The 27,779-nt window shown below is 48.9% G+C and overlaps 10 protein-coding genes across 10 annotated transcripts; 5 read left to right on the top strand and 5 right to left on the bottom strand.

The window, feature by feature from the left end:
* Nucleotides 1-327: 327 nt before the first annotated feature.
* BDV38DRAFT_287050 (glycoside hydrolase family 92 protein) lies at nucleotides 328-3,030 on the top strand (the record flags this gene model as incomplete). The annotated part of the gene is made up of 7 exons (XM_032060791.1): nucleotides 328-466; nucleotides 535-1,178; nucleotides 1,230-1,552; nucleotides 1,599-1,738; nucleotides 1,785-2,233; nucleotides 2,288-2,388; nucleotides 2,439-3,030. 7 exons carry the CDS (start codon nucleotides 328-330, stop codon nucleotides 3,028-3,030), a joined length of 2,388 nt encoding a protein of 795 aa, XP_031909254.1.
* Nucleotides 3,031-3,092: 62 nt separating this feature from the next.
* On the bottom strand, nucleotides 3,093-5,065 carry BDV38DRAFT_259107 (glycine decarboxylase subunit T). The gene is made up of 2 exons (XM_032055793.1): nucleotides 4,602-5,065; nucleotides 3,093-4,540 (listed from the first exon to the last, which is right to left on the bottom strand). The coding sequence occupies exons 1-2, from the start codon at nucleotides 4,991-4,993 to the stop codon at nucleotides 3,487-3,489; spliced, it is 1,446 nt and encodes a 481-aa protein (XP_031909253.1). The 5' UTR covers nucleotides 4,994-5,065; the 3' UTR covers nucleotides 3,093-3,486.
* Nucleotides 5,066-5,228: 163 nt separating this feature from the next.
* On the bottom strand, nucleotides 5,229-7,799 carry BDV38DRAFT_259101 (putative neutral amino acid permease). Its single transcript, XM_032055792.1, has 7 exons — nucleotides 7,638-7,799; nucleotides 7,489-7,583; nucleotides 7,062-7,397; nucleotides 6,857-6,999; nucleotides 6,677-6,803; nucleotides 5,694-6,617; nucleotides 5,229-5,637 (listed from the first exon to the last, which is right to left on the bottom strand). The coding sequence occupies exons 3-7, from the start codon at nucleotides 7,278-7,280 to the stop codon at nucleotides 5,557-5,559; spliced, it is 1,494 nt and encodes a 497-aa protein (XP_031909252.1). The 5' UTR covers nucleotides 7,281-7,397; nucleotides 7,489-7,583; nucleotides 7,638-7,799; the 3' UTR covers nucleotides 5,229-5,556.
* Nucleotides 7,800-9,270: 1,471 nt separating this feature from the next.
* On the bottom strand, nucleotides 9,271-13,308 carry BDV38DRAFT_259098 (RNA-binding ribosome biosynthesis protein MAK21). The gene is made up of 4 exons (XM_032055791.1): nucleotides 12,450-13,308; nucleotides 11,279-12,399; nucleotides 10,689-11,226; nucleotides 9,271-10,625 (listed from the first exon to the last, which is right to left on the bottom strand). Exons 1-4 carry the CDS (start codon nucleotides 13,281-13,283, stop codon nucleotides 9,735-9,737), a joined length of 3,384 nt encoding a protein of 1,127 aa, XP_031909251.1. The 5' UTR covers nucleotides 13,284-13,308; the 3' UTR covers nucleotides 9,271-9,734.
* Nucleotides 13,309-13,591: 283 nt separating this feature from the next.
* Nucleotides 13,592-15,788, top strand: BDV38DRAFT_274524 (putative proline--tRNA ligase AIM10; the record flags this gene model as incomplete). The annotated part of the gene is made up of 7 exons (XM_032057858.1): nucleotides 13,592-13,693; nucleotides 13,746-13,824; nucleotides 13,879-13,922; nucleotides 13,969-14,059; nucleotides 14,116-14,195; nucleotides 14,248-14,377; nucleotides 14,431-15,788. 7 exons carry the CDS (start codon nucleotides 13,592-13,594, stop codon nucleotides 15,786-15,788), a joined length of 1,884 nt encoding a protein of 627 aa, XP_031909250.1.
* Nucleotides 15,789-16,657: 869 nt separating this feature from the next.
* BDV38DRAFT_259093 (nucleotide triphosphate diphosphatase NUDT15) lies at nucleotides 16,658-17,902 on the top strand. Its single transcript, XM_032055790.1, has 3 exons — nucleotides 16,658-16,936; nucleotides 17,051-17,265; nucleotides 17,331-17,902. Exons 1-3 carry the CDS (start codon nucleotides 16,831-16,833, stop codon nucleotides 17,628-17,630), a joined length of 621 nt encoding a protein of 206 aa, XP_031909249.1. The 5' UTR covers nucleotides 16,658-16,830; the 3' UTR covers nucleotides 17,631-17,902.
* A 400-nt stretch (nucleotides 17,903-18,302) lies between these two features.
* BDV38DRAFT_259090 (prefoldin subunit 5) lies at nucleotides 18,303-19,857 on the top strand. The gene is made up of 4 exons (XM_032055789.1): nucleotides 18,303-18,493; nucleotides 18,566-18,852; nucleotides 18,914-19,031; nucleotides 19,115-19,857. Exons 1-4 carry the CDS (start codon nucleotides 18,448-18,450, stop codon nucleotides 19,180-19,182), a joined length of 519 nt encoding a protein of 172 aa, XP_031909248.1. The 5' UTR covers nucleotides 18,303-18,447; the 3' UTR covers nucleotides 19,183-19,857.
* Nucleotides 19,246-22,442, bottom strand: BDV38DRAFT_296386 (uncharacterized protein; the record flags this gene model as incomplete). Its single annotated transcript, XM_032062926.1, has 9 exons — nucleotides 19,246-20,263; nucleotides 20,315-20,605; nucleotides 20,657-21,240; nucleotides 21,298-21,528; nucleotides 21,584-21,713; nucleotides 21,774-21,816; nucleotides 21,876-22,214; nucleotides 22,321-22,343; nucleotides 22,438-22,442. 9 exons carry the CDS (start codon nucleotides 22,440-22,442, stop codon nucleotides 19,549-19,551), a joined length of 2,361 nt encoding a protein of 786 aa, XP_031909247.1. The 3' UTR covers nucleotides 19,246-19,548.
* Nucleotides 22,443-23,156: 714 nt separating this feature from the next.
* Nucleotides 23,157-25,923, top strand: BDV38DRAFT_192358 (origin recognition complex subunit 1). The gene is made up of 3 exons (XM_032052291.1): nucleotides 23,157-23,994; nucleotides 24,050-24,180; nucleotides 24,241-25,923. The coding sequence occupies exons 1-3, from the start codon at nucleotides 23,197-23,199 to the stop codon at nucleotides 25,706-25,708; spliced, it is 2,397 nt and encodes a 798-aa protein (XP_031909246.1). The 5' UTR covers nucleotides 23,157-23,196; the 3' UTR covers nucleotides 25,709-25,923.
* BDV38DRAFT_192359 (WD40 repeat domain-containing protein) lies at nucleotides 25,924-27,714 on the bottom strand. Its single transcript, XM_032052292.1, has one exon. The coding sequence runs from the start codon at nucleotides 27,494-27,496 to the stop codon at nucleotides 26,138-26,140; it is 1,359 nt and encodes a 452-aa protein (XP_031909245.1). The 5' UTR covers nucleotides 27,497-27,714; the 3' UTR covers nucleotides 25,924-26,137.
* Nucleotides 27,715-27,779: the final 65 nt, after the last annotated feature.

Raw genomic sequence — 27,779 nt, 5'->3', positions numbered from 1 at the left:
GAGGCGTCGAAACTATCCTAGTGCAGTGATCAGCAGGGGCATACATATCGTTGAAATTAATGAAAGAATGCCAGTTGCCAATATCCAAACATGAGGACCATGCGCAGTACAGACCTGCACCTACTACTACTAGTAGAATCATGGGTTTTCCCTGGAATCCATTCCCCCCCTGGATGGCATGCATAAAGTGCCTCTCACCCAGCATGCCAGGAAGGAGCATTCCTGATCGTCCATAGTCATCCCCCTGATCTCGTAACTGATAATCTCTCGTTACTGTCATGACACGCTCCTTTGATTTGCCATAAACTGTTAGAATATTCGTTATCAATGGCGTCGTCTGTTGTTTGGTCGATTTTTATCGCTGCTCCTCTTGCCTTGGGCTACACTAACCCTCGCTCCATTTCAATTCCTGAAGACTACGATGTACTGCAATATGTTGACCCACTTATCGGAAGTTCGAACGGAGGTATCATTCTTCCAATCGGTCTCAATAAGAAACATTGCGATTGGCATCTGATCCCCTGTATTATTTAGGCAACGTCTTCGCCGGCGCGTCACTTCCCTATGGGATGGCGAAGGCTGTAGCCGACACAGATTCTGTGAACAACCAGGGCGGCTTTGCATACGATGGAAGTAACATCACAGGGTTTTCCAGTCTGCATGATTCAGGTACTGGAGGTCAACCTTCGCTCGGGAACTTCCCTATTTTCCCATATATGGGCTGCAAGGATGACGATGTCAATGGCTGTGTGTATCCCAAGAAACAGCGCAAGACGCACTACGACCCCGGCTCTGTCTCTGCGACCCCGGGTTACTTTGCATTGACCATGGCATCGGGGATTCAAGTAGACATGACGGTATCCCACCATGCATCTCTCTTCCGTTTTCGGTTCCCAGCAGATCGCGAAGCAAAGCCCCTTATCCTGTTGGATCTTAGTGACTTGTCCGACACTCGACAGGACAATGGAACTATTACCGTAGATGCTGACACGGGGCGGATGGTTGGCCATGCTCGCTTTTTACCCAGTTTTGGAAGTGGATCCTACACTCCGTACTTCTGCGTCGACTTTCGCAGTGCCTCGGGTATTAGAGATAATGGCATATTCGTCAATTCGCGAGCGAGTACGGATGTAAAGAACCTCACGATCTCCCGAAGCATAAATGGGTACCCGCTACCGGTTTGTTCAGGCATCGAACCTGTTAGTGTCAAGTATGGCTAACAAGTGTAGGGAGGTGCTTTCGTTCGATTTAACTCATTGGCCGATAATACGGTTCTAGCCCGCGTAGGCCTTAGTTTCATTAGTAGCGAACAAGCTTGCAGCAACTCTGAGTCTGAAATCCCTAACTTTGACTTTAATGCGACGCATTCCGCCGCGGTGGATTCGTGGACAAAGAAGCTTGCCCCGATCCGAGTATCGAGAAACGGGGTCAATTCTTCATTCCTGTCCACGTTCTATAGTGGAATCTACCGCACCATGATCAATCCGCAGGACTACACCGGGGAGAACCCACTGTGGAATAGCACAGAGCCATATTTTGACTCTTTCTACTGGTATGCGCGCCGTCTGCCCCTAGAGCTCTTTCCTGATATGTGATAGTCTTTGGGATTCGTTTCGGTCTCAGCTGCCATTTCTGACCATCCATGATCCTGCATCGCTGGCTCGAATGGTTCGATCGTTGATTGATACCCAGAAACATCTAGGCTGGCTTCCAGACTGCCGCATGTCGCTCTGCAAAGGTGCGGAATTGTAGCCCTATTAATAGAAGCGATCTGACCGGTCTAGGTTACACCCAAGGTGGCTCAAACGCGGACGTGGTCCTTGCCGATGCATATCTCAAGGGCATTTCCGATGAAATAGAGTGGGAAGCGGGCTACTCTGCCGTCCGGAAGGATGCTGAAGAGGAACCGCATGACTGGTCGAACGAAGGACGTGGTGGCCTAGACAGTTGGAAATCGCTAAACTACATTCCAGTAGAGGATTTTGACTACAAGGGCTTTGGAACGATGACGCGGAGCATCTCCCGCACGCTGGAATACTCTTATAATGACTTCACAATTGCACAAATGGCCCGTGGCCTCGGAAAGACGGGTGATGTTGAGAAATACGAAGCTACTTCTCGATTTTGGCAGAATCTGTTTCGCGACGACCAGGCCTCCTTCATAAACGGAACTGATACCGGATTCAAAGGCTTCTTTCAACCCAAGTATCTGAATGGCACCTGGGGATATCAGGTTTGTCCCCATGGCCTAGTTTCATGAAAGTATTTGCGTTTAATCAACTAAAAGGACCCCATCACCTGTTCCAACATCGACACGAGCGGGAGAGCTTGTTCGCTTCAAAACAATGCAGCCGAAACATTTGAGGACAGTATATGGGAGTATCAATTGTAAGTGAAAGCTAGTCAAACGGTTTAAGTAATCCACACTGACCCTCCAGTTTCGTTCCCCATGACATGGCCGCCCTTATCACTCATCTTGGAGGCCCATCTCAATTCATCCGCCGCCTCGATTACCTCCATGACACTGGCATTACATACATCGGCAACGAGCCCTCTTTCCTAACCGTCTTCCAGTACCACTACGGCGGCCGTCCCGCCAAATCCGCTTCCCGCGCCCACTTTTACGTCCCCAAGTACTTCAACGCAAACCCAACCGGCCTACCCGGCAATGACGACTCAGGCGCCATGGGCTCCTTCGTCGCAATGACCATGATGGGTCTCTTCCCGAACCCGGGACAAAATGTGTACCTGATCTCAGCCCCCTTCTTCGAGTCTGTTCGCATCACCTCGCCGCTGACGGGACGGACCGCCACGATCCGTGCCGTTAACTTTGATTCCGCGTATAAGAACATCTATATCCAATCTGCGACGCTGGACGGGAAGCCTTATACCAAGAACTGGGTGGGACATGACTTTTTCACCGATGGGCGGGAACTGGTACTCGTGTTGGGAAGGAATGAGAGCCATTGGGGTACTGGGGAGGAGGATTTACCACCGTCTCTGTCGACAAGGGGTGCTCTCCTTGATTAAGTTCAAGTGTATGAACTAACTCTGATGGTAATTATGAAACTGAATTGATTGTACTAGTCATAGCAAAACTAGGAGTCTGTAATATAAGGTCCCTCTTTCAGGAGTAAGATGGAAAATCACTGATCTCCTAAACTGGGCTGTAATCAAACAACGTACCCAACTGAACGTTACAGGTAGAAACTACATAGTACTACAGCAAACCAAGAACAAATCCATATATGAAGTTTTCTAAATTCTTTTATTCATTCGTTGAGGATTAATCAAACACCCAGCTGAGACAGGGCATCCAATTCGAGACAAGATGGTGACTGTCTCGCACAAATGCAGTGAAAAGGGGAATCGTAATATCTACAGTACATCACGGCATGAAGCAATTCAATAAAAGGAAAAAGGAACAGAAACTGCAACCACAAAAGCTCAAAAACCAGAGGAACAGAATTCAACCCCAGTGTGGGTCTAGGCCTTGCCACGATAGAACTTGCTCTCAACCCAGGGCATACCGGTAACGGTAGCCTTACGGAGCTTGTTACGAACCAAGATGCCAACCTCGGTGCCCTTCTTGTGGAGACCTTGCTTGACGTAGCCCATGGCGATGTTGGTACCGCTGAGAGTAGGACTGGGAAGACCGGAGGTGATGATGCCGACGGGAGTACGGGATTCGTCGTTGATATCAACGATGACGGCACCTTCACGGGCGGGGGAACCCTTCTCGACAGTGAAGCCTACGCGACGCTGGGAGAGGGTCTTGGCGGGGGAGGCGAGCTGGGGGAGGATGGCGGAGGCGCCATTGAAGTTGGCGGTTGCGGGGTCGCGACGGTCTTTGCCGACGACCCAGCCCAGGGATGCGCCGGGGGGAGTCTGGGCGGTGGAAATGTCGTGGCCGTAGAGACACATGCCTGCTTCCAGGCGGAGGGAGTCACGGGCTGCTAGGCCGGCCAGGCGGACCTGGTCAGCGTTTGTGAGGAGGAGCTCGGTGACTTGGGCGGGCAGGGAGGGGGAGCCTGCTGTTGGGATGGAGATTTCGAAGCCGTCCTCGCCAGTATAGCCGGTACGGGAGATGAGGAGGGGGTGAGGGGTGCGCGAGCCATCGGGGAGGGTGAGATGAAGCTCGCGACAGTTGCCGAAGTAGAGGGTGCTGAGGTCTGTTTCTGGACCGGAGCCGTGGACGTAGGACTGGAGGACCTCAGCTGCGAGGGGGCCCTGAAGGGCGACCAGGGCGCGGTCCTCGAGGATGGACCATTTGATGCTGTCGGCGCCGTGGGCTTGCTTGTAGGCGGATATCTCGGCTTCCAAGAAAGCTAGATCCTCGTCGCGCCGGCCGGCGTTGGTGACGAAGTAGAAGGTTTCGTCAGTACGACGGGTGATGACGGTATCATCGATGATACCGCCGGTGCCTTCTTCGAGCAGACAAGAGAGGGTGGATTGGTTGTGACCAAGCTTATCGAGGGATGATGGTGTGACCTTCATCAGGAGCTCGATTGCGCCTGGTCCGCTGAGTTCGTGCTGAACCCTGCAATTGGCGTTAGTCTTTGATTCTATGTATATGGAAGTATTCTTGGATGTGTACATACATGTGACTCACATCGAACAAGCTTGCCTTTTCTCTGGTCCATTTGTGGCTTTCAACATGGCTGAGATCGGAGTATTGCAAGGGCATGTCAAACCCCGCAAAGGGCACCATTTTCGCGCCCCGGGCGAGATGTAGGTCATAGAGCTGAGTCTGTCTCAGCGGCCCCGAAGGAGCTGCAGACGAAGCAAATCGCACACCACCATTAGAGGAAGAAGCAGAGCTGGCACGGAGGAATGGGCGTGCAGCAGTCGGAGTGCGGAGACCGCGGTGGAGCGGAGATGTCAACTGCCGCGGGAGGAGTGTCGAGCCATTGACGACGATAGAAGTGGGCTGCGAGAGCGATTTCGAACCCAGGAGGTTGATACCTCGTCGCAAAGGTCGTACGGCGGACATGATGAGGATTTGAAGCGATTAGATGTGATTTTTTACAGAAGGAAGTTCGTGAACAGAGGACGACAGGGAAGAATTGCGGAGGAGTATGACTGATAGCGGGAAAGTCACATGCCGATAGGGCAAATTCCGCGGGCAAGCCGTCCCGCCGGACGGGTTACCCACTAGATTTACGCAAGATCAAGCATCTACGGAGTATGACGATGGTGTGAATCAATAGGCCAGATTGGAATCTTCTGCGAAAGGCGCGACAAGGGCATCTTCTACCCGCCCGTACCACTGGGGAGTCTTGTGCAGTCTCCAAAATTCCAGACAATCTCAGCGCATGACATGTCGTCTGTCTGAGAGATTTTACTTTATCGCTACAGAGATGATATCTTTCATTACCATGATAACACGAATAGGTAGTCAGTCATGCAGAAAGTGCTGTGGACCTGAATCATAACAATAAGAAAATTCCTCCCACGGTCCTTAAAAAAACCACCAGGGTCGTATTACGTCGGAAGACACACACTTGTGATCACCCCCGCAAAGAATAGAAATTTAGATCAAACAACATGAACTCATTACAATCCGTTATCAGCGCAGGAGAAAGGACTGCCCACAGTTCCAGCTTGATAGTTTAGGACTACGCTGTCCACAGCAGCCTGCAGAGATCGTTAGTCGTGACCATGGACAGCGTGACCGAGAAGGTCGAACTTACATAGGTTCCAGGCCCTAAGAAGAATAGGCCGACGAAAATCAAGCCGACATTGATGATCAAGCCTATCCAGCCCCGGATTCCTCGATTTTTGTAGAAATCCGGTCCGTAGTCTTCACGTCGCATCCGGAGGTAGGCGACACCCCAGAAGATGAACCCGAAAAATGAATCAAACAGCGCGCTCATGATCGAAAGCAGATCGGAGAAGAATGGAATCACTTCGGCAATGATAAACGCCCCAATCCACAGAACGGCTAGGATTCCAGCCCAGGCTGCCCATCCGACGACGGTATGATTACCCTTGTGGCGCGTTCCCTCGAACAGACGGAAGAAGAGGAAACGGGCAGAGACCGAGGCGTACAACACCCCCAGGAAAATCAAGGTCGGGACCATGAATGAAAAAGACACCTTCTTGTACACCTCATTGCTGATAGAGCCGAACGCCGGAGCGGTCATATATTGGTTGCCGGTGTAGGCATATACAATCGAACCCACCAAGCTAAACACGATGATTTCCGCAACAGTGACCGCCGTAACGGATTTCCAGAAGTCCTTCGGCTCCTTCATTTCGGCGATGAAACTCGGGAGTGTGATCTGGCCAATGAACGTGTAGCTGATGTTTAGAAAAGCATTGACGCCCGAGACAAATGTTGTCCCGGCCACGGGGACTGCGGTAACAATTGGGTCGCCTTTTGCGGGACTGTAGCCAGCGGGATGATCTTCGATAGCTGTGAAGACCACGGCCAACATCACTGAAATGAACGTGAACAACGCTGAGAAAGTGGCAATCTTGGATAGTGTGCTGAATGTTCTTGGAAGTGAGCAGACGAACGAGACAATCGCCGTGACCAAGGAAAAGACGATAGTGCACGTCCCATGCGAGGAGACCGTGTTGAGCCACTCGGCGCCGACCAAGCAATGCAAACCCTAGAACAGTATTAGGGCTCACCCATCCGGGGCCTTGAGATGATATTGGGTGAGGTTACCTGAATAAAGGTATTGTTCAACAAGAACATCACTGCGGTCAGATACCAGGCAATCTTCGAGTCCCAGAAGAGATGCTGACCGATATCACACACGTCGCGAACATGGGGATGGCGCAGGCAGAATCTCCTAAGGTGATTATCAATATCGGCTTTAGGGGATACAGAGTCGCATTCACTTACCAAATAATCAGGGAAGTGTAAAGCACAATCCCAGCAATAACCGCAGTCAGAATCAATCCCGGGACTAACCCGAGAACGGAATAAGACCAGGGAAATGACATGATAGCCAAGCAGATGTATTCGGAAAAGAGCAACGCGGCCGTCTGTTCGTCCATGCTGATTAGCACCAAGCCATGAATCTATCCTTTTCGACATGCGAACGCACCTTCTGCCAACTACATGTTCGGTATTTGATGGAGTTACCCGCCTCCATTTCGATTTGTCTTCCAATGTCATCTGTGTCCGAATCGGACTGCACTCCCGGCTGTCGCTGATTCTCGATATCCTTCACCTTATCGGGAGAATCAGGTCGCTCCGAGGTGGAAGACTGACGGTCTTCGTCCCCACGCCCGTCAAGGGCCTTGGATGTATAGGGCGCAGCCATTTTGAGGAGCGGACAGACCGCCGTTGCAAGGAAGTGGTGGAGTGGGTGGTAGAAGTAGAATTGGAGGCCTTTGGATGCATGTACTGCTCCTCACGTTAAGAGATTCAGATAGAAGATCTAGATAATCGCAGGTCAATAGTCGCCCAGAGGAGTAAACGGATGCGTGATGGGACACCGGCGAGCCAGGTGGGAGACCAGAATTACTTACCTTAGGGACAGAATAAGGATTTATATCAGAAGAAGATCTGTAAAACTTTCTAGACGAAAATGAACAAAGGCGAAAAGGAAATAAAAAGGAAAAATCTATTCGGTTAATTAGCGTCAAATGCGAATGGCAAATGCTGGGCATGGACGTACCAAGAGAGCTTGGAGGCGTCCAAGCAATCGACCCCAAGACACTAAGAGGCGGGAGAGAAGGTGAGAAGAACAACCACTGCGATGGTTGTCAGATGGAGGAGGCGAAGAATTAAAAACGAAAAGAAAAGAAAAGTCAAATAGCGAGTAATATTTTGAATGAACCTTATCATGAATACTATCCGATTAATATTTTTTTAATTCACATTAGTCTCTACACTTTCTTTTCCTTTTCTTTTCTTTAATTAATTAATTGATTGATTGATTTCTATTTTGCATTGACCTCAGCGGCTGATAAAGGCGCAGGGCAAGTCCGTTTCCAGAAATCCAGCTTTCCAGCTTAAGCTTCTCTTAGCTTAGCGTCCACCCCCAGTGGATCCCATGGAATGACCATCGACGCAATGAGTCGGACGCCGATACCGACGATAAAGTAAACTTGGAATAGTAAACCCATGACGTGCTCACGGCCGTGTGGGCCATCGATGGTACGCATAGAGTCGGCTCTTTGCGCGTCCCATTACTTACTTGTTAGGGCAGGAATCGCTCCCAGGTAAGATTATGCTCTTGAGGTACCGAGTTAAAACAGCCAAAAGTAACTCAAGCTTCCGCGACCACGGGTCACGGGAGTTCAACCAGGGTGACAGTCAAGATACCTGAGATCTAAGCGAGAGGTTGAGAACTACTTCGTACCCGGTGCCTTTTCAGGGCAACGATCGCCATAAACTTTCCAGTTGTGAACACTACCTACCTGCAGAGGCAGCTACGTCGAAGATTAATTAAAAGCAGTCAGGAATTATGGATAACTTCCCATGACTCCACCCTCTGGGATTGGATGCAACCCAGTTACCCATGCGCCGCCCCCGCTGCCAATCATTACCTCGGAAGGCGTAGATGGCGGAGCCCATCCGAACCAGTTGAGTGCCCCGCATCCGTAAACTGAACTTTTCTTTACCTCGTAGCGGATGCACCCCACTTGGTTCTTGGCCTCAACCGAAGACGTTGTCCCGTGCTTATCCAGTAACAGCCTTTGCCTTGGCCGGATTATAGTACTTACGAGATCGATGACTGCGATACTCCGTACATTGGATAGGATTTTTTTAACCGAATATCTTTCTTATTCTTTTTTTTTATTTATTTATTTATTTTTTTTTTTTTTTACTTTTGCCCCTTTGCTTACTGCTTACTTAAATTTCATCAAAATAATGAATGCGCCTTTGATTTTTTTATGCTTTTTTTTGGCGCTAATTTTGGGCAGCTCGGCCGATCTGAACCTTCCCCCAAACCTACTAGTAGTACTCATACCATAGGTGGTTGCACCTTACATACAACACAAGTAGCCTACGTTAGTTACACAACGACCGATATTAAATCTCGCACCAGGCTTCCCTTTTTCATTATACTAATTTGATGTTCGATGATTCTTTATTTTACTTTTTCTCGTGTTGGCTTAAGCTTGAGCACGTTATGCACTAGCAGATGGCGTGATCCCCACGTGCCCAGTCAATCCCTACCCTTCCTGAAGCCTTGGGATGCTTACTTTGCGTAGAGCGAATGGTGTAACACGCCAGGATAGTCTCATTATTAACAGATTTTTTGACTCGATCTTTATTTTATCCCGGTTGATAAGTTAATTGATGTCAGCAAAAAGCTCGCAATCGCAATTTCATGCCACGATGATGTAATGGAGGCTATCCATGTTCGAGAACCATGTGGCGCCTGGGTTCTAGATTCGGTCTCCTGCTGGGGCTGGGCTTTTATCTTTTTTTGGCTTTTCTTTTTTCAGCAGCCTTTAGCTCTATTGATCAGGTACCTGCCTGACTAGGGTCGGAGTCTACTGGGTTGGTCTACTAAATCGTGCAGGGAACGTTTATGTATATCATATCACCTGATTGGGAGTTCTATTTCCGGCCGGGAATGGTCTGGAACACGCCAGGATGTTACTTGTTTAGTCTTGTGCAATAAGTGCATGGGTTCCTACGGTCGCTGATCTATATGGGTTTAGTACAATGGACTTGTGTTGAAGGAAATGCCTTGAGATAGACTTTTTGTGGTATCTGTAGTATGAACATCGCGTTGCTACACAGCCGTACAATCTTCCCCTTACATGCCCTCGTCCTCCCCGGCCAGCAGGGCCGCATAGTCGTCCACCGAGGCGAAGGTCGGCAGATGCTTGAGCTTGCGTCTCTTCTTCTTTTGATCGGGCTTGTCGTCCTCCTTCGGGAGCTCCACCCCGCCGCCGAGTTCCACGTCCGAAGGTAGGTCCTCGTCGCTGTCAAGGAAGGCTTCGTCGTCAGAAACATCCATGTCGAAGTCATCATCCTCGTCGAATGCATCTTCGGCCTTCTTGGCCTTGGACTTGGTCGCTGGCTTCTCGGTCTCGGAAGCCTCTTCCTCGAAGTCGTCCATATCCACGTCAGACTCGTCGTTGAAAATGACTCCCTCGTCTCCACTCTGTTCAGCCTCCTCATCCTCATCCTGATCATAGGCAGACTCGAGGTCATCCAAGTCAAGATCATCGTCGCTATCAGCTCCTTCCACTTCGGGTTTCGAGTCCACCAGTGCCTTCCAGATCTCTGACTCGGCATCGCTGAGCTCGGCATCCTCTTCAGCATGTTCGACGGGATCCTTGGCCTTCTTGCGGCTCTTATCCTTGTCCTTCTCGACACGGTTGAAGTACTCGTGGAAGAAGACATCCTCCGCGGCCACTTCGTCAGACTTCTTCTTCCAGAAGGCCTCGGAGTTAAGCGGAAGTTCCTGGGTCTGTTTGGTACCGGACACCAACCGATCTTGTGCGTCACTGCCGGCAAGGGGCTGCATGATAGAGGCACCCCTGGTAGCGGCAGAGGCTTTCGGTGTCTTGTAGACAAAGCGGTCCAGGAAGTGCATCAATGTGTGTATTGTCATATCTGGCTTTCCGCTCATAGTCTTGTGCTCTAACAATTGAGCCGCATTGACCGACACGGATGGATGGAAATGTGACAAGTATGGCAGCTATCAAACACAATATCAGTATGTAAAGTATAAACAATGATAGAGGTAATGGGATATACTCACCAATTCCCAGAGGCATGTCTTATCAGCATTACTGTGCTCTGGGTCTCGCTTGCGAGGGTCGTAACGGCTTGAGGGCTTCTTCGGCTGGGCTTCAGGCTGTTCTTGCATCTCATCATCCTCATCGGGAACATCCCTGAACACCTCTTCCCCATCACTCTCATTATCCTCGGGCTGATCGTACAAAGAATTGAGGCTAGAGAACGTCTTCTCTAATTCCCTAATCAAATACATGACGCCACAGATGAAGGCCGGCTGGTGCAGACCAAGCACCTGAATAATACGTTTCACGAATGCCTTTACACGTCGAGCGTTCACGTCGTTCTTCAAAGCCTTGAACAATAGGTTAAGATAGAGTGCCTGCTTCGAAGACGTGGCCAGTCGTGGGTCCAGAAGAGATTCGTATAATGTTCGGTAGAAACGATCAGCAGCAATTTGGTGGGAAGATGTCAGTTGCTGGATCAACATAAGAGCTTGAATGCTAGTGTTGAAGTTCGACGAGTGAGTGATGCGGAACAAAGTATCGACGTGCTTGGAAAGTCTGTGCATGGATTAGCTATAATCGCCCTAATGACTGAAAGGAAACTACATACCGTTCCGAGTCAGAGTTAGTGAAGGGATAAGCTCGATTCACACCGGTCAAAACGCCAGAAGTGAGTTTTTCTTGCATTTCCTCATGCTGAGCCTGACCCTTCTCCGCCTCCTTCTGGGCCTTCTGGGCCTTTCTGTTGAGCTTACCGTTCTTGCCATGCTTTTTACCCGACTGGAACTTGTTCTTGGTGGGCTTCAAGAAGGCAACAAAGAGCGCGAAATAGATGTCAAGAAGTTGGGCCGCAACTTGCTCCTCCTTTGTACTCAAGACAGTTTGGTTCAAGGTGATAATGGCGTAATATTTGGCGTGCTGGCTCTGACCTGGACGGAAAAGAACCTCCTCGACAGCCTTGATGATTGTTGGCTTCATCAATGGGTGTGCTTGCTCAAGCTGTAGTAAAAGGTAGGAAGCTCGAGAAGCGATCTTCTTGGCAGTATCGCCAAGTTTGTTAACCAATAGTCGCAAAAGATTTGTTTCCTGCTCAGGTTTTTCCTTGAGCAGCTCATAGACGTAGCTCACGGCCCTAGAACGAGAGAACTCAATTTCGTCATTGCACCATACTTCTAAAATCTTGAGGACCTCGAAATATTGTTCCTTCAGGAAGTGCTCAAATGCCCAAACGATAAGGTGGCGCTTCTGAAGACCATTAGGGAGGGCATCTCCTTGAGACCACTTGCTTCCTGCCCCTTGGAATGCAGCCATAAGCGATGGTTGATTCGCGAAAGACCTAAGCCTACGGTCGTTCGGAAGTAACGTGCCCTGGGCAAACATATCTTTAAGAGTCCTCAGAACTTCTACTGCCTGCGCACGGCTGCGCTTCTTCCCCAGAGCGAGAAGGTTTTCCAGGGATTTCGTGTTATGCAGAGGAGACTCCTGTATAGCAAGTGTCAACGCCGAAATCTTATCACTAAGAGTACCGGTGGACATAATGGTTGTGTAGAATTTGTGAGAAGAGGAGGCCAACGTTTTCTGCGCTTCAGCGTACATGTTGGATTCTTCCTCGAGCAGGGATACAGCGTAGTTATAGACACGATCAACCAGATGTCGGGGCAAACCGTTCGCATGTTTCGCGGAGATCGAAGGAAGTTCGGTCATGAACCAGTCAGATCTGGGTGGGACGGCCTATTGTCTAGTTAGAATGACATCTACTAGCAAAACAATGATGAACTCACAAGTTTGCTGTATTCCTTGGGAAGAGGAGGCTCCTCGAATTGCTTAGCCCTCTCTTTTTTCGTCTCCTTAGCAGCTGGGGTGGGAGGAACATCTTCATCGGAGCTTTCTTGGTCCTCCTCACTGTCATTATCATCTACAGCATCAATATCGGCCTCGTCACCTTCCACGTCTTCTTCTTCCTCCTCTTCCTCCTCTTCCTCCTCTTCTTCTTCCTCTTCATCTTGCCCCACCTCGTCTTCCTCGTCGTCGGCAATATCATCGGGAACCACTTGACCAGCGGCAGCCAAAATACCCGACAGCTCCTTTCTCAGTGCGTCCTCCTCAGACTTACTCCCGGAACCCTTGGAAATGTTCTTAGCATCTTCGACTTCAGACTCAGAGTCAACCCCGGCAAGCATGTCATAGTCTTCCTCGGTACCCCCAAGGGCCAAAATCTCGTGTCGCAGAGCATCGGTCTGCTCCGCTTCCTTTGGTTTCGACGACTTGTCCTTGCTGAAGGCGTTCTTGTCTTCCCTTGCAATCACTTCGCCATTGCGGTCCCGCTTCCTGCCCTTGTTGTTCTTGTCGGTATCGGTTCGCTTTGTGTCGGGCTTGGCTGTAGCTTCGTTGTTCTTCTTCGGGGTATCATTGGAAGCAGCCTTCTTATTACTCTTTGGCTTTTGCTTAGCAGCGTTCTGGTCTTTCAATCTCTGTTCGATCTTTTGTCGCAAGCCGGCAAACGCACTCTCCTCATATTGAGGGACGGTATCCGCACCAGCATTGGAATCATTCACCCCTCCTTCTGTGGTAGCAGCAGTCGCTCCAGAGGAGCGCTTCCCCTTTCCTTTGGCCATGGTGGGACAATTTCCTGGCCAAAACACAAGTATCGTCGGAATGGTTTTATCCTACATTTTTTTTCTGCCGCCCGAAAACCCAAAAAAATTACGGAGACCCTCGAGGCCGCCGGAGAAACGGTTTCACCGTTTGTCGGTGTCCCGGTGCACGGACCAACTAAAGCCTTCAATGCGGACCTTTTATTTAGATCTCCAACTAAATCATATCCATAATATTGGAGATAAGCGCTACCTTCTGTTCATTATTCTGAATGAATTTCCCTATTGAAAGATTTAGAAGGATTGTCAATCGCAACACTCTATAATTCATGATATCCGGTTTTCGCCCGATTCCGGGCCGCTATTCCGGCGCATATAGAGCATACTGTGGAGTCTTGCCATTGCATAAAGCTCCAAGATGCAGTTTCCATGTAGGACATTGCGCATCTACTTGCCACAAGACTTATCCGCTAATAATGACAGACGGATGGCCGAACTCGGGTGTCTAACTTCTGGATTCCAACGGGAGGCATCTCAAAGAAAAATGTCCAGGGTGAAAAAGGTACTTCTACGCGCAATTAATTACTCTGAATGACAGCAATTGACAGATGGTTAGAGGACGTGAATGACCTCTTAGTTCGAGGAGGCTTTCTCCGACAGGTAGTGGACCCCCCTGTATAGCATAGCCGATTCTAACTCTGTATAGGCTTATTCGGGGATATTCCATATGTTACCGCTAGGATTGCGCGTGCAAGACAAGCTGGAGCATCTGATTGATAAGCATATGCGTTCAGTTGGTATGCCCCATTATGCTTCTTGCGTTAGAAGTACAATTTTCTGAATGTGACTATAGGAGCGTCAAAAGTTTCACTGTCGTCCATATCTGCCCAAGAACTCTGGGAGAGGTCAGGACGCTTAGGAGAGGGTTCAGAGGTACAGTGGTATCTCCGGTCTCTTGCAAGAAACCTCTGACAGGGTATGTTAGGTGTTCAGATTCCATGACAGAAAGGAATCTCGCTTCCTTCTTGCTCCTACTCATGAGGAGGAAATCACCACTCTAGTGGGCAGTCTCGCCAAGTCGTATAGGGATCTACCTCTACGAGTCTACCAAATCTGTAAGTTTACATGTAGTAACTGACGCTTTTCCCGCTAACATTTCTCGACGTAGCAAGGAAATACCGTGATGAACCAAGACCAAGACAAGGTCTACTTCGTGGGCGAGAGTTCATCATGAAGGATCTCTACACGTTCGACTGCACTGTGGAAGAAGCTTTGAAAACATATACATCTGTGAAAGCCGCTTATACACGACTGTTCAACGACTTGAAGATACCATATTTGGTTGCTGCTGCAGATTCCGGCAATATGGGCGGCAACCTAAGCCACGAATTCCATGTTCCCAGCTCCAAAGGAGAAGATACGGTCATTAGCTGTACTAGCTGTGACACTGTTTATAATGATGAGCTTGCAGACGGAAAGATTCATGAATTCGGAAACAATGCAAGCCACCAGGCCAGCCCTGGGTTTGACACTGGAGATATGTCCCCCGAAGCAGCACCGACCATTTCTACAGGTCTCTGGATGTCGATTTCCAAGGACAAACGAACACTACTGAGAGGATGGTATCCGAAATTCTCCATGCAAGGCGAAACCCAGGAGCCAGTGGAAAGAGAAGTGAACTCTCACGCTGTTAAGTCTGTAGCTAATGCTGCAGGCATCGACCTAGACCTCAGCGTAGAGAACCCATTAGAACAGTGGGCTGCTGAAGTAAAGTCTAACAAGGCTTCCGGCCCTTACCGTGTAGTGGACATGTATGACTCGCAGGTGCGAGTGTACAAACGTCCACCGCTGAGTGACTTGCTGGATCAAGCAAGCTGCAAGGTGGAGGACATTGACTACTCTATGCTGGATCGGTTCCCTGGAACAAACAATGGCCTCAGCCTTGTCAAGGTTCAGGATGGCGACAAGTGTGCCAAGTGCGCTCAAGGTCGTGTGAAGACCCACATTGCGATCGAACTGGGCCACACCTTCCATCTTGGCACTAGATATAGTGAAGTTCTACAAGCGTCTGTCATGGTGGACCAATCCTCATCTGGCAGCTCAGAAAACCAGATCGTGCCCATGCAAATGGGATGTCATGGAATCGGCGTCTCACGTATGATCACGGCGGTCGCTGACAGCCTAGCGGACTCCAAGGGCCTCAACTGGCCCCGCGCAGTGGCTCCTTTTGAGGTCATTGTTGTCCCTGCGAAGGGCTTGGAGGAAGAAGCCGAGAAGATATATGACACACTTACTTCAGACCCAGCATCCCCAGTCGACGTCATCCTCGACGACCGAGACAAGCAAATGGGGTGGAAATTGGGAGACGCCGACCTGATCGGGTACCCCATCATTGTTGTGGTCGGTAAAGGGTGGAAGAAAGCGCAAACATTAGAAGTGCAGTGCCGCCAGCTGGACAACCTACGGGAGAATGTGCCGCTAGAGCAGCTCTCGACATTCACTCGGTCCTTACTCGAGCGCCTGTAAAGTTAGGGCCTCTGGGATTGTATTATACAGATGATCAAATTGTACAATATTCCTCTCTGATTCACCTCTATCCACATCAAATCAGGGACCACAGAGAGAAGGCAGCGATTCCTTGCCATCCAACCTAGAGATAACGGGTATAATGGGGGTAGTTAGCACCTGGTCAGCTGGGCACTTCAGAAGGTAAGGTGCTTTCGCCACTTTTCAGCCTCCTAGATATGGGTCATCAGGCCTCTTAACTCGTAATTCCCCAAAGCCAGTCTCATGGTAAACACCCTGGTTTTGCCCACCAATGTACTGCTCTCGGAGTGCTCCATGATCTATACCGTGGAATAAGCCCATTGAACGTGACGGTAGTCCCGTGTTTCTCATAACATTCGGCCAATACCACCGCACTAACAATGAGAACAGTCTGGAGAATTCCTAGATGTCAGGAAAACAGAAACTCCAAACAAACACAGTCTGGATTCAACGCTGCATTCATTAGATTTTCTTTGTAGCAGGCAGGGCAGGCGGGGTGCTCTCCTAATATTATATTAGTAGCCACCTCATTGTGAAACAAAAGCATATCATGACACTCGTGGGTTTAATTCAGCTGCTGCAGAATAAGATCGGTCAGAGTGTGCCTTAGCACGGCTGAGGCTCATTCAAGGTGGGGAATACCCATGTCGAAAATCATGCAAAAGATCAAGTTCAGTCATTGGTTTCCACCGATGTCGTACATGAAAGGGGCAGTGAAGATGCTCTGATTGGTTCCCATGGAAGTTCAACTACTACTACTACTACTACTACTACTACTACTACTACTACTACTACTACTACTAGGTAACCTCACAGCCTTGGGCTGAAACCTGTCCTATTCTGGAACCGGTAACTACAACCTTTTCTATACAATATAAAAGAAACTTCCATTTCTCTCTCATTTCAACAGTTGCCCTACACAGCGCAGGACTTATACATTTCTTCTTTTCATAGGACCTCCCACTTTTACACTCCATTCAAACAACTCACCAATCCTCTTGGTTTATATCTTCGAATCGCAATGGATAAAAATGGCAAAAAGGTCGTCAGGACCGGAGTGAATGTCTTCGTCTTTAATAAAAAAGGTCAATTCGTGATGGGACTCAGAAAGGGCAGCCATGGCGAAGGTATGTTTCTTCCTCTCCCATCTTCCCCCAAACCTCCCACGTTGAGGTTTTCACTACGCCCTCTATTCAAGTCTACATATCAATTGATTGACGAGGCATGCTAATCATTTACAGGTACCTGGGGTCTTCCTGGCGGCCACATAGATTTCGAAGAAGAAAGCCTCGAGGCTTGCGCAAAGCGCGAAATTCACGAAGAGACGGGCTTCAATATCGAAGATATCGAATTCCTCACTGTTACAAACGATGTCTTCAAGGAGGAGAAAGAGAAGAAGCACTACACTACCAATTTCTTTGCGGCCAAACTTGAGGGTGGCACAGGTGACGCTGAGGTAAGTCTCAACCCGGGTCACTAATATACTTCTGGTTTTTGGACTAACAGCCAAATCTTCTATAGCTTAAAGAACCGCACAAATGCGATGGATGGAAATGGTTCACCTGGGAAGATGTCAAGGAGCTTTATGAGGCACAAGATGCTGCTGAGAAAGCGGGCAGGGTGTCTGAGTTTGAAGGGGAGAAACTGTTCCTCCCCACGATGAACTTGTTCCGGCAACGAGCAAAGATTCATCCACTGGAGGCATATAACGGGATAATGAGAAACGAAAACAAGAAGTCTGTGGTCGATTCCGTGTCCGATCTTCTGTCTGCTCATGACTCGCTCGATGAATGCTGTAATGGAGGAGTCAAGGCAGATTGAATGACATACGCTATGGTTTTCGACGCCAGTTGGAAACCAGTCCAGGATGTTTTTTTCTTTCTTTCTCTTTGATCTGCGACATGAAATACGACGATACGCTTCCAATTACGACGAATTGTTTCTACTTACTTCCTTCACCTTTAACAACTTGTGCCTCTTCGTGTGCTAGTCACCCTATTTACGCTTGCTATCACTTTTAATGTGAACTATGAAGACGTTGTCATTATTTTGAGTCATTTCTAATAAACTGAAGCATAGAAGGTGGTATAATAAATCAATCTTCAATAATCATGGAGCTATCCCTTACGAATATCGAATGAATATATATTCAACCACATGGAACCCACCAACCAGAAGCCAGAGGGCGCCTTATCGGGCCTTTCCCTCAGTAAAACAAATAGTCCAACTAAAATAAAATCGAACTCACACCTTGACCACTTTGACCATTAGATAAAGAAAGGAAGAAAGGAAGAAAACATCAAATCCTCTTGCAATCCTACCTACTTCTAGTTAGCCCAAACTAAGCATAAAAAGCACAAACTTGACTAATCGACATAGCAAAACTCCACATAATTACATAAGCCGATCAACGACCATACCCAAAAAAGCAAGAAACCTACTGCCCGCCGCGGCGAGCATAATTAATCCCAAATCCAAACGATAACAACTAACGGACGAGGAAAACAATCCAATTCCTCGCACCGTTGATATTCAACCAAAGCCCACTTTTCCGCATACACATAGCTCGGACTCACGCAGTATCATCCAAAAATAAGGGAGCGGAAAAGTGAACGAAAGCGCCATTGCATAAATCAAAATGGCCCCTCAAAATACCCCCGCATCGGATGCTCCTGCGGGCTCAGGTATGGCGAACTTCTAAGATATGGCTGATTAGATCTGCGGGGGTGGATAGCTAATCTGGAGTGAATGAGTAGTTAACATTAACTCGCTTTCTGTGCCGCAACTTCGGGCGCTGCAGACTCGTCTTTCGTCGGAATTGGAGCATTTGACGTCGTCGCATGCTAAGTTGCGCGCGGCGCAGTCGAAGTTTAGGGATTGTGTGCGGTCGATTAATGAAGGTGTTGTTGGGTCTGAGAAGAGGGGGACGGATGGCAGAGATGACATCTTGGTGCCTTTGACGAGCTCGTTGTATGTCAAGGGTAAGCTGGCCGATCGGGAGAAGGTGCTTGTGGATGTTGGAACAGGATTCTATGTTGAGAAGGTGAGTCTATGTTCCCTTTCCTGAGGGTTGATTTGAAAACTGATGACCTATCTCTGGACAGACTGCGAAAAAGGCTATTGAGTTCTATGAGGACAAAATTAAGAGTCTAGAGACGAATCTCACAGAGTTGGAAAAGATTGTACAGACGAAGAGCTCCCAGCAAAGACTCTTCGAGGAGGGTAAGTCGAATATAATGCCATATCATTCTCTAATTGTCCCGCACTCAGCCTGCGAATGCGTACCGTAAGCTAACTATTACCAGCTCTGAGACAAAAATTGCTTAGCGAAGGTGCTCAATCATCTGGTGCTGCCGCTGCGGGTGGTGGTTAAAACCTGTCAGACGCTTGCAGAGGCGTCCGATCATCCAGTGATCGGTCAGGGCAAAATAGTTAACAGAAATAATAGAGGAATGGTATTTGTTACAGTAAGTGTTGGCAATAGCAAATCATTAACCGCTTCGCATGTAAGCTCCTGCTTTGCCAGCTGGGAAATGTCGCACGCTCCCAAGGCTTTTGCAGAGATGTAAGACACGTTGAAACACACATATTCGACGAGACATTGATCTCGCACAATGAAGGGAAGATCACAACGAAGCAAAAGCAGAATGGCCCTGCACCTAGAATTTGAGCCATGATATATTCAGTCGCATCTATGAGTTAACAAACAGTCGCTCTCATAAAGATCAACTTGATATGTCTAGAATAGAGTGCCAAGGTCGGCATCCAACATCCCAGCAAGACCCTTCACCTCAAGTTTGGGCGAGGATCCATTTGAAGGTGGCTGGCTTTTGGTTGCAGCAGGAATCATCGAGGGCTCGGTGCTCACCTGTACTTTCCTGGTAGTATTCTCTGAGCTGGAACTGGGCCGTGCTGGGCCTAGAACTTCCGCCACTCGTTTCACTAAACCAATAAACTCCCAGAAGCCCTCGCCCTTGTCATCCGAATTGGATATCATTCTCGGGGGGAAGAAAGTGTGAAGCTCTGGGCTGTGCCGTGCGGAATGCCCAACTGACAGGTTGGCTTGCTCTCCCATCAAGTTATCCCAATTGGAATTAAATATAGATGCGCCCCAGGAAGTGGATGGGACATCGCAGATCTCACCCGTCACTAAAGCTGGTGCTGGTGCTAGTCCCTGAAAAGCGTCCGTCTTTAAGCGGCTGTATTCATCGTACCTCGCTATTTCTAATATGTACTTGGTGCCTTTCAGTCGGTACCGGATGGAGGCTTTTTCCACAAATCTGGATACAGGTGCTGAACTCGGAAAGATCACTTTTCTCTTGGGCTGTGCAGATATGTCACCTATGGTTGTAGTGCGTCGGAAGCCGATCGAGTGCGAAAACGATTTCAGTGCAGCATCGATGGAAGATGTCTCGTAGAACTCTAGGGATTTGATTTCAAGTTGCCAGTCGGCTCTAACAAGGACTCAGTTAGACCTAAACGACGAAAGACACGAATTTACCTACCTTTCGAAATCAATAACACCAATCTGTAGGGGTAGCCTCCTGTCCCTTGACTGGCCACTTTTGCGAGGCCTAAGCCATCGGCGTTGAGTTACTTCATATTCCTGTGCCCCGGGGCTTCTAGCAAATTCAGCTTCGAGACGAAGTAGAGCATTATTCGAACCCAGGAACTCGAAGTTCACGGAGTATGCAGGCTCAGCATTTTTCAGCGAACAGGATGTACTTTCGTAAGGCTCGAGAAGATCGGTAGACATGAAACATCTAGCCAGGAGCTCATCTTGACCGACCTGTAATCTATTTATAAAGTATTAAACACTAGACGAATAAATAGTAAGGAGTCCATACCCTGGAATCAAACGGCCTTTTGTTTGCTCATGCAATAGCATCTCTCTAAACTCCTCAAAACTATACCCGACTTTGTCATTCTTGGGCATGTGATACTCATCGAGCACAAATGAACCAAGGTTAACACGCATACGCAAGTGTCCACGGACAAAGGAGACACCTTGCAAGGATCTTGAAAGGGCGCTCAAGATGTGTGTGTTGTTCTTTGTCTGTATCAATGTACGTCGATTCTGCCACAGCTCTGACGAAAGGCTTTTCACCCTCTTTCCATGGAGAAAGGCTTTCGCAAAGAGAGTATTATTCTCCACGACAATCTTGTCTCTCAAGGTTTCTGGAGGCTCTAAAATGTAGGCTTTCGACCTAACGTGGCTATTGGCAACGGTCTCACTCCACTTGGTCCTGAGAAGCTGTGCGATCTGCCTCATCGTATCATGGCTGTGACCAAGAGCACATATATAGTCCGGGGCATTCTTTGGAAGGTAGACGTGACAGCCAAATTTCGCCCGAATGATATCAAGAGCCTCGAGTTGTTCTCCAAGAGATTCCTTGATTGGTGGACCATCGTTCGGCCACAAGAAAAAAAGCTTGGATGACGGATCTGTTAGAAAAGAAAATAAAAGTTGATACCTTGATATACTGACCTGCTCGGGAAAAGCTGAAGGCGATTTCGGTTCCTTCCTCAGAAGCAGCAGCATGTTCTCACGTCTTTCCTTTAAATCAACACCCATCTCTTTGTTTGCGGAATAGGCATTGATTTTAGCCCATTCCGTCCTTTTATGTGCGGGTGCAAGACTATTACATTTGGCAAGAAGCCTTTCAATCATTTCTATGGCCGAAGCCACGTCTTGTGGTTTACCCCATAGCTGAATGACCTGCAGTGAATGAGCACACTACTGTTCATTGACATCTGACTACGAAATGGCTTACCTTGTCAGTATAAGATGGAGGTTTCACATACGCGCCTGTTCTCCTGCTAATATCCTCGAAGATTTCATGACGACCTTGGGCGGCTGTAGGGGACTTTCCTGAAAGTGTCGATCTTGCTACTCCGAAGAACCTGTACACCGTATAATAGTGAGCATTTTTTAAAGAATGAAAGCGATCTGAAGGTGCTTACTCGTACTTGAAACTGCCAAAAGAGGCAGGCAATTTGAAAATCGCTTCAGTGTTACCCAAGGTAGTGTTAGCATATTGGAATCCGAAACTAGAGAGAGCCTACCAGAAGGTTCACTACCACCTCTCCAATTTGATTTAGCAGGTGAGTCGCGGAGAAGATTGCTGGATTGGCGTGAGGCTGCGGTGTTCGAGTATGCCCGTCTAGCCTGCACACGCCCCCTTGTTGCCCTTGTTGCCCTCGATGCACCTCTACCTCGCCCAATGCTGTTGGCTACAGGAGCTGCGGTAACTGCCGTATATGAAGCCTGTGGTTTCTTCTGTGTCTCTATCTCATTTCGGATACTATCTTTGGACAATGTTATGCGAGCCTGATCAGCCACTGTTCGCGTCGTTCCTCCACGGCTTTTCGGTGTGGGCCGACCGTAACCAGGTAGCAACCATTCTATATGGTGCATTGACTGGTCAATGAACAATTTCTTTCAGAAGAGCCTGGGGTAGTAAGGGACATGACTTGTCGTTTGCTTCTTACTGATAGAGGTGTGTCTTACCTTTAGCCCCCGCGGTTTCGTGACTGCAACGGTGTTAGCATACAAAGAATAGATGGGAGGAGGGAAACAGTTGTCTCAGGTGAGAGGTAAAGAGATGAACCAAAATAGAGAACTCACTCCATGTCTTTTATCAAGGAGAAGCTCGCAACAGAGTTGAAGCTCTCCGACAGAGATAGCTGCAAACGGCGAGCAGAGGCGGTGGCTAGGCTGATAAGAGTTGGGTGAGTAATATGTAGCAGAGAAGAGAGAAAGACACGATAGATAGGTTAAGCCAATAGATCTAAATCAGCAGGTTTTAAATGACGAGAATTCCTTTGTCCAGAGGATGATAGGGGAATGAAGGTGAAAGTGAAAGAACATACGCTGATGATGAATATGGAAAGTGCCTCGTCACGGGGCGAGATTCCTGTGACCTGCACCAAGAACCTCACCGGCATGTTTATGAACGAAAAACAATACTGTTGCCTCTGAAACAGTTGGTGGCGTTCAGACCAAACGACGGTGGCTCACTGCATTCAATGATGTTTCAACCATTAAAAGTCACTATTCTCAGAAATATATCGATTAGTACTTCTAAATAAATTCAAGGAAGGAATTGGTTATCGATCTAAAACGGTACTACGTTGGAGAGGAAACTTCTTTGTATGTTCTATGTATACTTAATCAAGGTTAAGATTATATAGATCGGAGGGAGGCTTAATTATTGGACGAAGACAGAGCAATGGGACGCTAAGCCCGAAATGGGTTAAAGTGGACTGCGCCCGGCGCGCTTTTGGACGTGTTGTGGATCCATTTTCAACCTTCCTTTGTTTGCTCTTCAATTACCGCAGACCATCCCTTCCGCCAGCAGCTATTTGTCCATTCCTTTAAAAGACAATGGCTATAGACACTGCAGACGAGAATGATACTCTGCAGACTCACAGGCGTAGTGCGCGCAAGCAGGCCCAGCAATGGATGACCAAAGGAGGTCTTGTTCGCGATGATTCTGATGACGAACTTGGTGAGGAGGATCTTCCGTGGGAATGGATATTTGCTGCCGATACTGCTGAGAACAAGGAGGATGCTGTGACGGACGCCCCAGAAGACACACCGAGGTCAAACCGAAGGCGCACCTCCCGGGCCAACGCAAAGAACCGTCGATCAATTATTGGAGCCCGGATGGGTTCGTTTGAATGCAAATTGGGTCAGGTCGTGCTGCTTAAATCCCCAGAGCCAGGCAAAGATTGGGTGGGAATCATCACCGAATTTATCGAGGAAGAGGATGAAGCGGATGGCGAGACAGTCAAGTCCGCCAACATCATGTGGTTTGCTTCGCCAGACGAATTCATGTCGACAAGGAACAAGAGACGAACCGACGCTTTGCCTAATGAGCAGTATCTGACCGCCGACTTCAATGTCAACCCAATCTCATCAATTAATGGTAAAGCGACGGTAATGTCCAAAGATGCTTTCTTCGCCAAATATCCGAATGGGGCTGCGCCGAAAGGAAAGGAACAATTGTCAGACTACAACAAATGCATTGTCTGTCGTAGAGGCGTGAATCAAGTTCAAGGGAGATACACCGAGGAATTTGTCTGGGAAAATGTCTACCGGGAGGATAAGATCTTCGATCTGATTGCTATGGTCAAGGACGGCCTGAAAAAGGCCAAGAAGCGAAAGCAGGGTGATGATGATGTGAGATCCAACCGACCTTACTCGAAGATTAAGATATCCTGACATGTGGAAACAGTATGTTGACACCAAGGACAAAGAAGATGACGACTTTGAGCCTGTGACACCAAGGAAGAGGCAGAAGTTAGCCACGAATGCCACACCACAGTCACGACGCCAAAAAGCTCTGACTACCCCAACACATAAGAGGTTTGTTACATATGTCCGACTAGATATAGGAAATACTGGTGCTAATGGCATATTGGACAGAATTGTTGTCAAGAAACCCCTCGAATTTACACCGTTGGGCACTCGTATACTTTCTCCATCCCATTTCGCTTCTCCATATCGCCAGGCACGGACTCTCCTACATGTCTCTACGGTCCCTACCTCATTGCCGTGCCGGAAAGCAGAATTTGACACCGTGTACAACCATCTCAGCGCTGCCATCATGGAAGGAACCGGAACATGTATCTATATCTCGGGTACACCTGGAACTGGCAAGACGGCAACAGTCCGTGAGGTGGTCGCACAGTTGAACGCAGCCGTGCTTGCAGAAGAGATGGACGACTTCATTTTTGTTGAGATTAATGGCATGAAAGTCACCGATCCACATCAGTCCTACTCATTGCTTTGGGAAGCCTTGAAGGGCGACAGGGTATCTCCTTCCCATGCGCTTGATCTTCTCGAGAGGGAATTTTCACATCCATCACCACGACGTGTCTCATGCGTTGTTCTCATGGATGAACTTGACCAACTGGTAACCAAAAACCAGTCTGTGATGTACAATTTCTTTAACTGGCCTGCCCTTCGCCACTCCCGCCTCATTGTGCTTGCCGTCGCAAACACTATGGATCTGCCCGAGCGAACACTAAGCAACAAGATTTCCAGCCGTCTGGGTCTTACTCGCATCACATTCCCCGGCTACAAACACACCGACCTCATGGAGATCATAAGCACTCGCCTGGCCAACATCCCAGGAAACATAGTCGATGCAGACGCCGTCCAATTTGCAAGCCGAAAGGTGGCTGCTGTTAGCGGTGACGCTCGACGCGCATTAGACATCTGCCGCCGAGCAGTAGAGATTGCCGAACAGGCCAGTGAGGCAGCTAAACTGGAGCCTATTCTAGAAGATGACAACGCAGATGAAACCGAGTCTATGCCACCAACGCCCAGCAAGACCCCTGCGAGAAAGGAGAGATCAACCAACAAGCAGTCCGCCCCTCCAAAACCTCAACCGCCACACAAACAAGGACGTGTCACTATCGCTACTATTAAACAAGCCATCCAAGAAGCAACCTCAACCCCGCTGCAGCAATCCCTACGCTGTCTCCCGCTCTCCGCGAAGCTTTTCCTTGCCGCTCTCTTGGCTCGTGTGAAGAGAACTGGGATCACCGAATCAACCTTTGGCGACGTACTTGACGAAGCGAGACGAATTGCAGACGCTGCAGTCGCAGTTGCTGGCGCGGCTGGTGCAGGTATTAAAGAGTATCTACTCAGTGGTGAAAGCGGTGCTCGCGTGCGTGCTCTAGGATTTGCGGCTATGGAACTCATGAACTCTGGAGTTCTTGCCCTGGAGCACGGGCCAGCGACGAAAGGACCTCTGGGAAGTGCTGCCATCCCTAGTAGAGGGGACAGAAGTGGTAAAGTTAGGCTGAGGGTGGCAGCCGAAGACGTAAGGGCTGCGTTCCGGGACGATATAGAAGCTAAGGGGTTAGGGCTGGGCACGGATCAGTAGCCTTTTGTATGAGCAAGACAGTCTTTCGGACCAACAGCTCCTGCACCTCATGAATGGTAATGTACAGATGTACGACTTCCGTGTCCGATTTTCTCGTTGTCTAGGCCATGTATTCTACAAAGTCATTTATTAATCGAATAATGATACCCACTTGTACGTCAAGCAAATTATCGACTACAAGTCCTCAAAGATAAACAAGTTTAACAGCGTAAATCAAGCAAGTTCCAAAATGTTTCAAGCTTAATATGATACAACAAGAGAGAAATCCTTTTATAAACCCTACCAAATCCCAGTACTAGTCACAGATAACAAACAGTACATCTCGAACGCTAAACTCCATAAGTGCGTGAAGTGAACATGCCCGATTCTTATATCAGATCCAGATCAATGAAGGGTATAACATGACAGACGGCCAACAGCAATACCAACCTAATATCTCTGTCTGCCAAGAGTTGGAGCCCAAGTCACAGGGTGCGACTCAGGTGTAGCCTCATCATCCGGCTTCCAGACCTTGATGGTCTTATCTGCCTCACCAGTAATCAGACGCAGGCCTGTCCGGTCGAAAGTGGAGGCCATGATGCCTGCCTCGGCATCGAGCGAACCAGGTTGCGCCATGGTATCGATCGACTGGAAACGGTATCCGGTCTTCCAGTCCCAGAAAGACATGGAACCGTTGTCGCCACCGGAGAAGAGAACGTTGTCTTCGTTCACGGCGAGAGAGTTAATGACAGCATTATGACCCTCGAAGTTTTGCATGAAGTCACCCTCGGGACACTTCCATTGCTTGATGCTTCCTGTGCTGGCACTAGCAAATGTGAATTCCCGAGGGTGGATAGCAAGGTTTCGGACACCCTTTTTGTGGTGAGTTAGGACACCCATTGACTTTCCAGCTGCAAGATCCCACAGACGAACGGTGGCATCCAGGGAACCAGTAATGATTTGTGGATCAGCTTCCTGACACTTGACATCGGCAACAGTTCCTTTATGGCCGGACAAAACGTGGATGTTACTCCTCGTTCGCATATCCCAGACTCGGGCAACACCGTCTCGACCACCAGTGACCAGCAGGTCGAGGCGAGGGTGTAGAGCTAGCGTATATACGCCACTTAGATGGCCATGGTAGTGACGAATGACCTTATTAGTCTCCAGATCCCAACATTTCACCATCTTGTCCTCTCCACACGAGAAAAGGTAAGGATGCCGGGGTGACACAGCCAGTCCGCGGACAGTGGAGATGTGGCCTGTAAGGGTCAGGCGCAGAGCACCAGTCGCCAGATTCCAAATTTTAATCGTCCGGTCACCAGCACCACTGGCAAACCACTCGTTGTTCGGCTCCACCGCCAGACTTCGCACCCATCCCAAATGTCCAGAAATTACTCTCATCAGTTTCCATGGAGCGTGCCAGTCGGGCCTCTGTTGTCGCGTCGCGGAGGGTCGCTGGATCAGGCTCTTGGGTTGATCCTCATTACCAAGGCCACCAGCAGCCGGGCCTTGAGCTTTCTTCACCAGGGCCATTGAGGCGCCGCTACCATCTACGGGCGCCTTCGCCTGGGCTTGGGTTTTGGGACGCTTCGTACGCCCGGCCGCTGCTTTGGCTTGCTTCTCTGCTAGAACTGGTGGGAGTTCCTTCACATGTTCATATTCCGCTTTCCGTCTGTAAGAAACGCCAATCGATCCATCTCCAGTCGAGGGTGTGACCATAAGATAATCCGCGCCGAATAGTTCAGCAGTCCTCTTCGCGGATCTGCGCACGGCCTCTTCGGGCGTAGTCGACGAGATAACGTCCATATTCGTGGAAACTCTGAGGTCGTATATTGGGACTGTAAAGCGAGATGGTAGGCGAAAGGAACGTGTCGTTCACGTCTGGAACCCCGGGCAAAGGGGTTCTGACGGTCAGTTGGCGGTAACAGCAATTTACTGCCTCATTCAAGATTTATTATTGAGCGATTGGACAATAAGCGTGAACTGGTGGCGAGAATCGTTGGAGGAGAGAAAGAGAGACTGGCGATGACGAGTCTAGAGGGTTGGTTGCGGTTCCTTTTTGACTTTTGGCGGAGAGCTACATAATATC

This window comes from Aspergillus pseudotamarii, assembly GCF_009193445.1.
Source record: "Aspergillus pseudotamarii strain CBS 117625 unplaced genomic scaffold BDV38scaffold_70, whole genome shotgun sequence".
Taxonomy (NCBI): Eukaryota; Fungi; Ascomycota; class Eurotiomycetes; order Eurotiales; family Aspergillaceae; genus Aspergillus; species Aspergillus pseudotamarii.
This window is presented reverse-complemented; position numbering and strand designations above follow the sequence as displayed.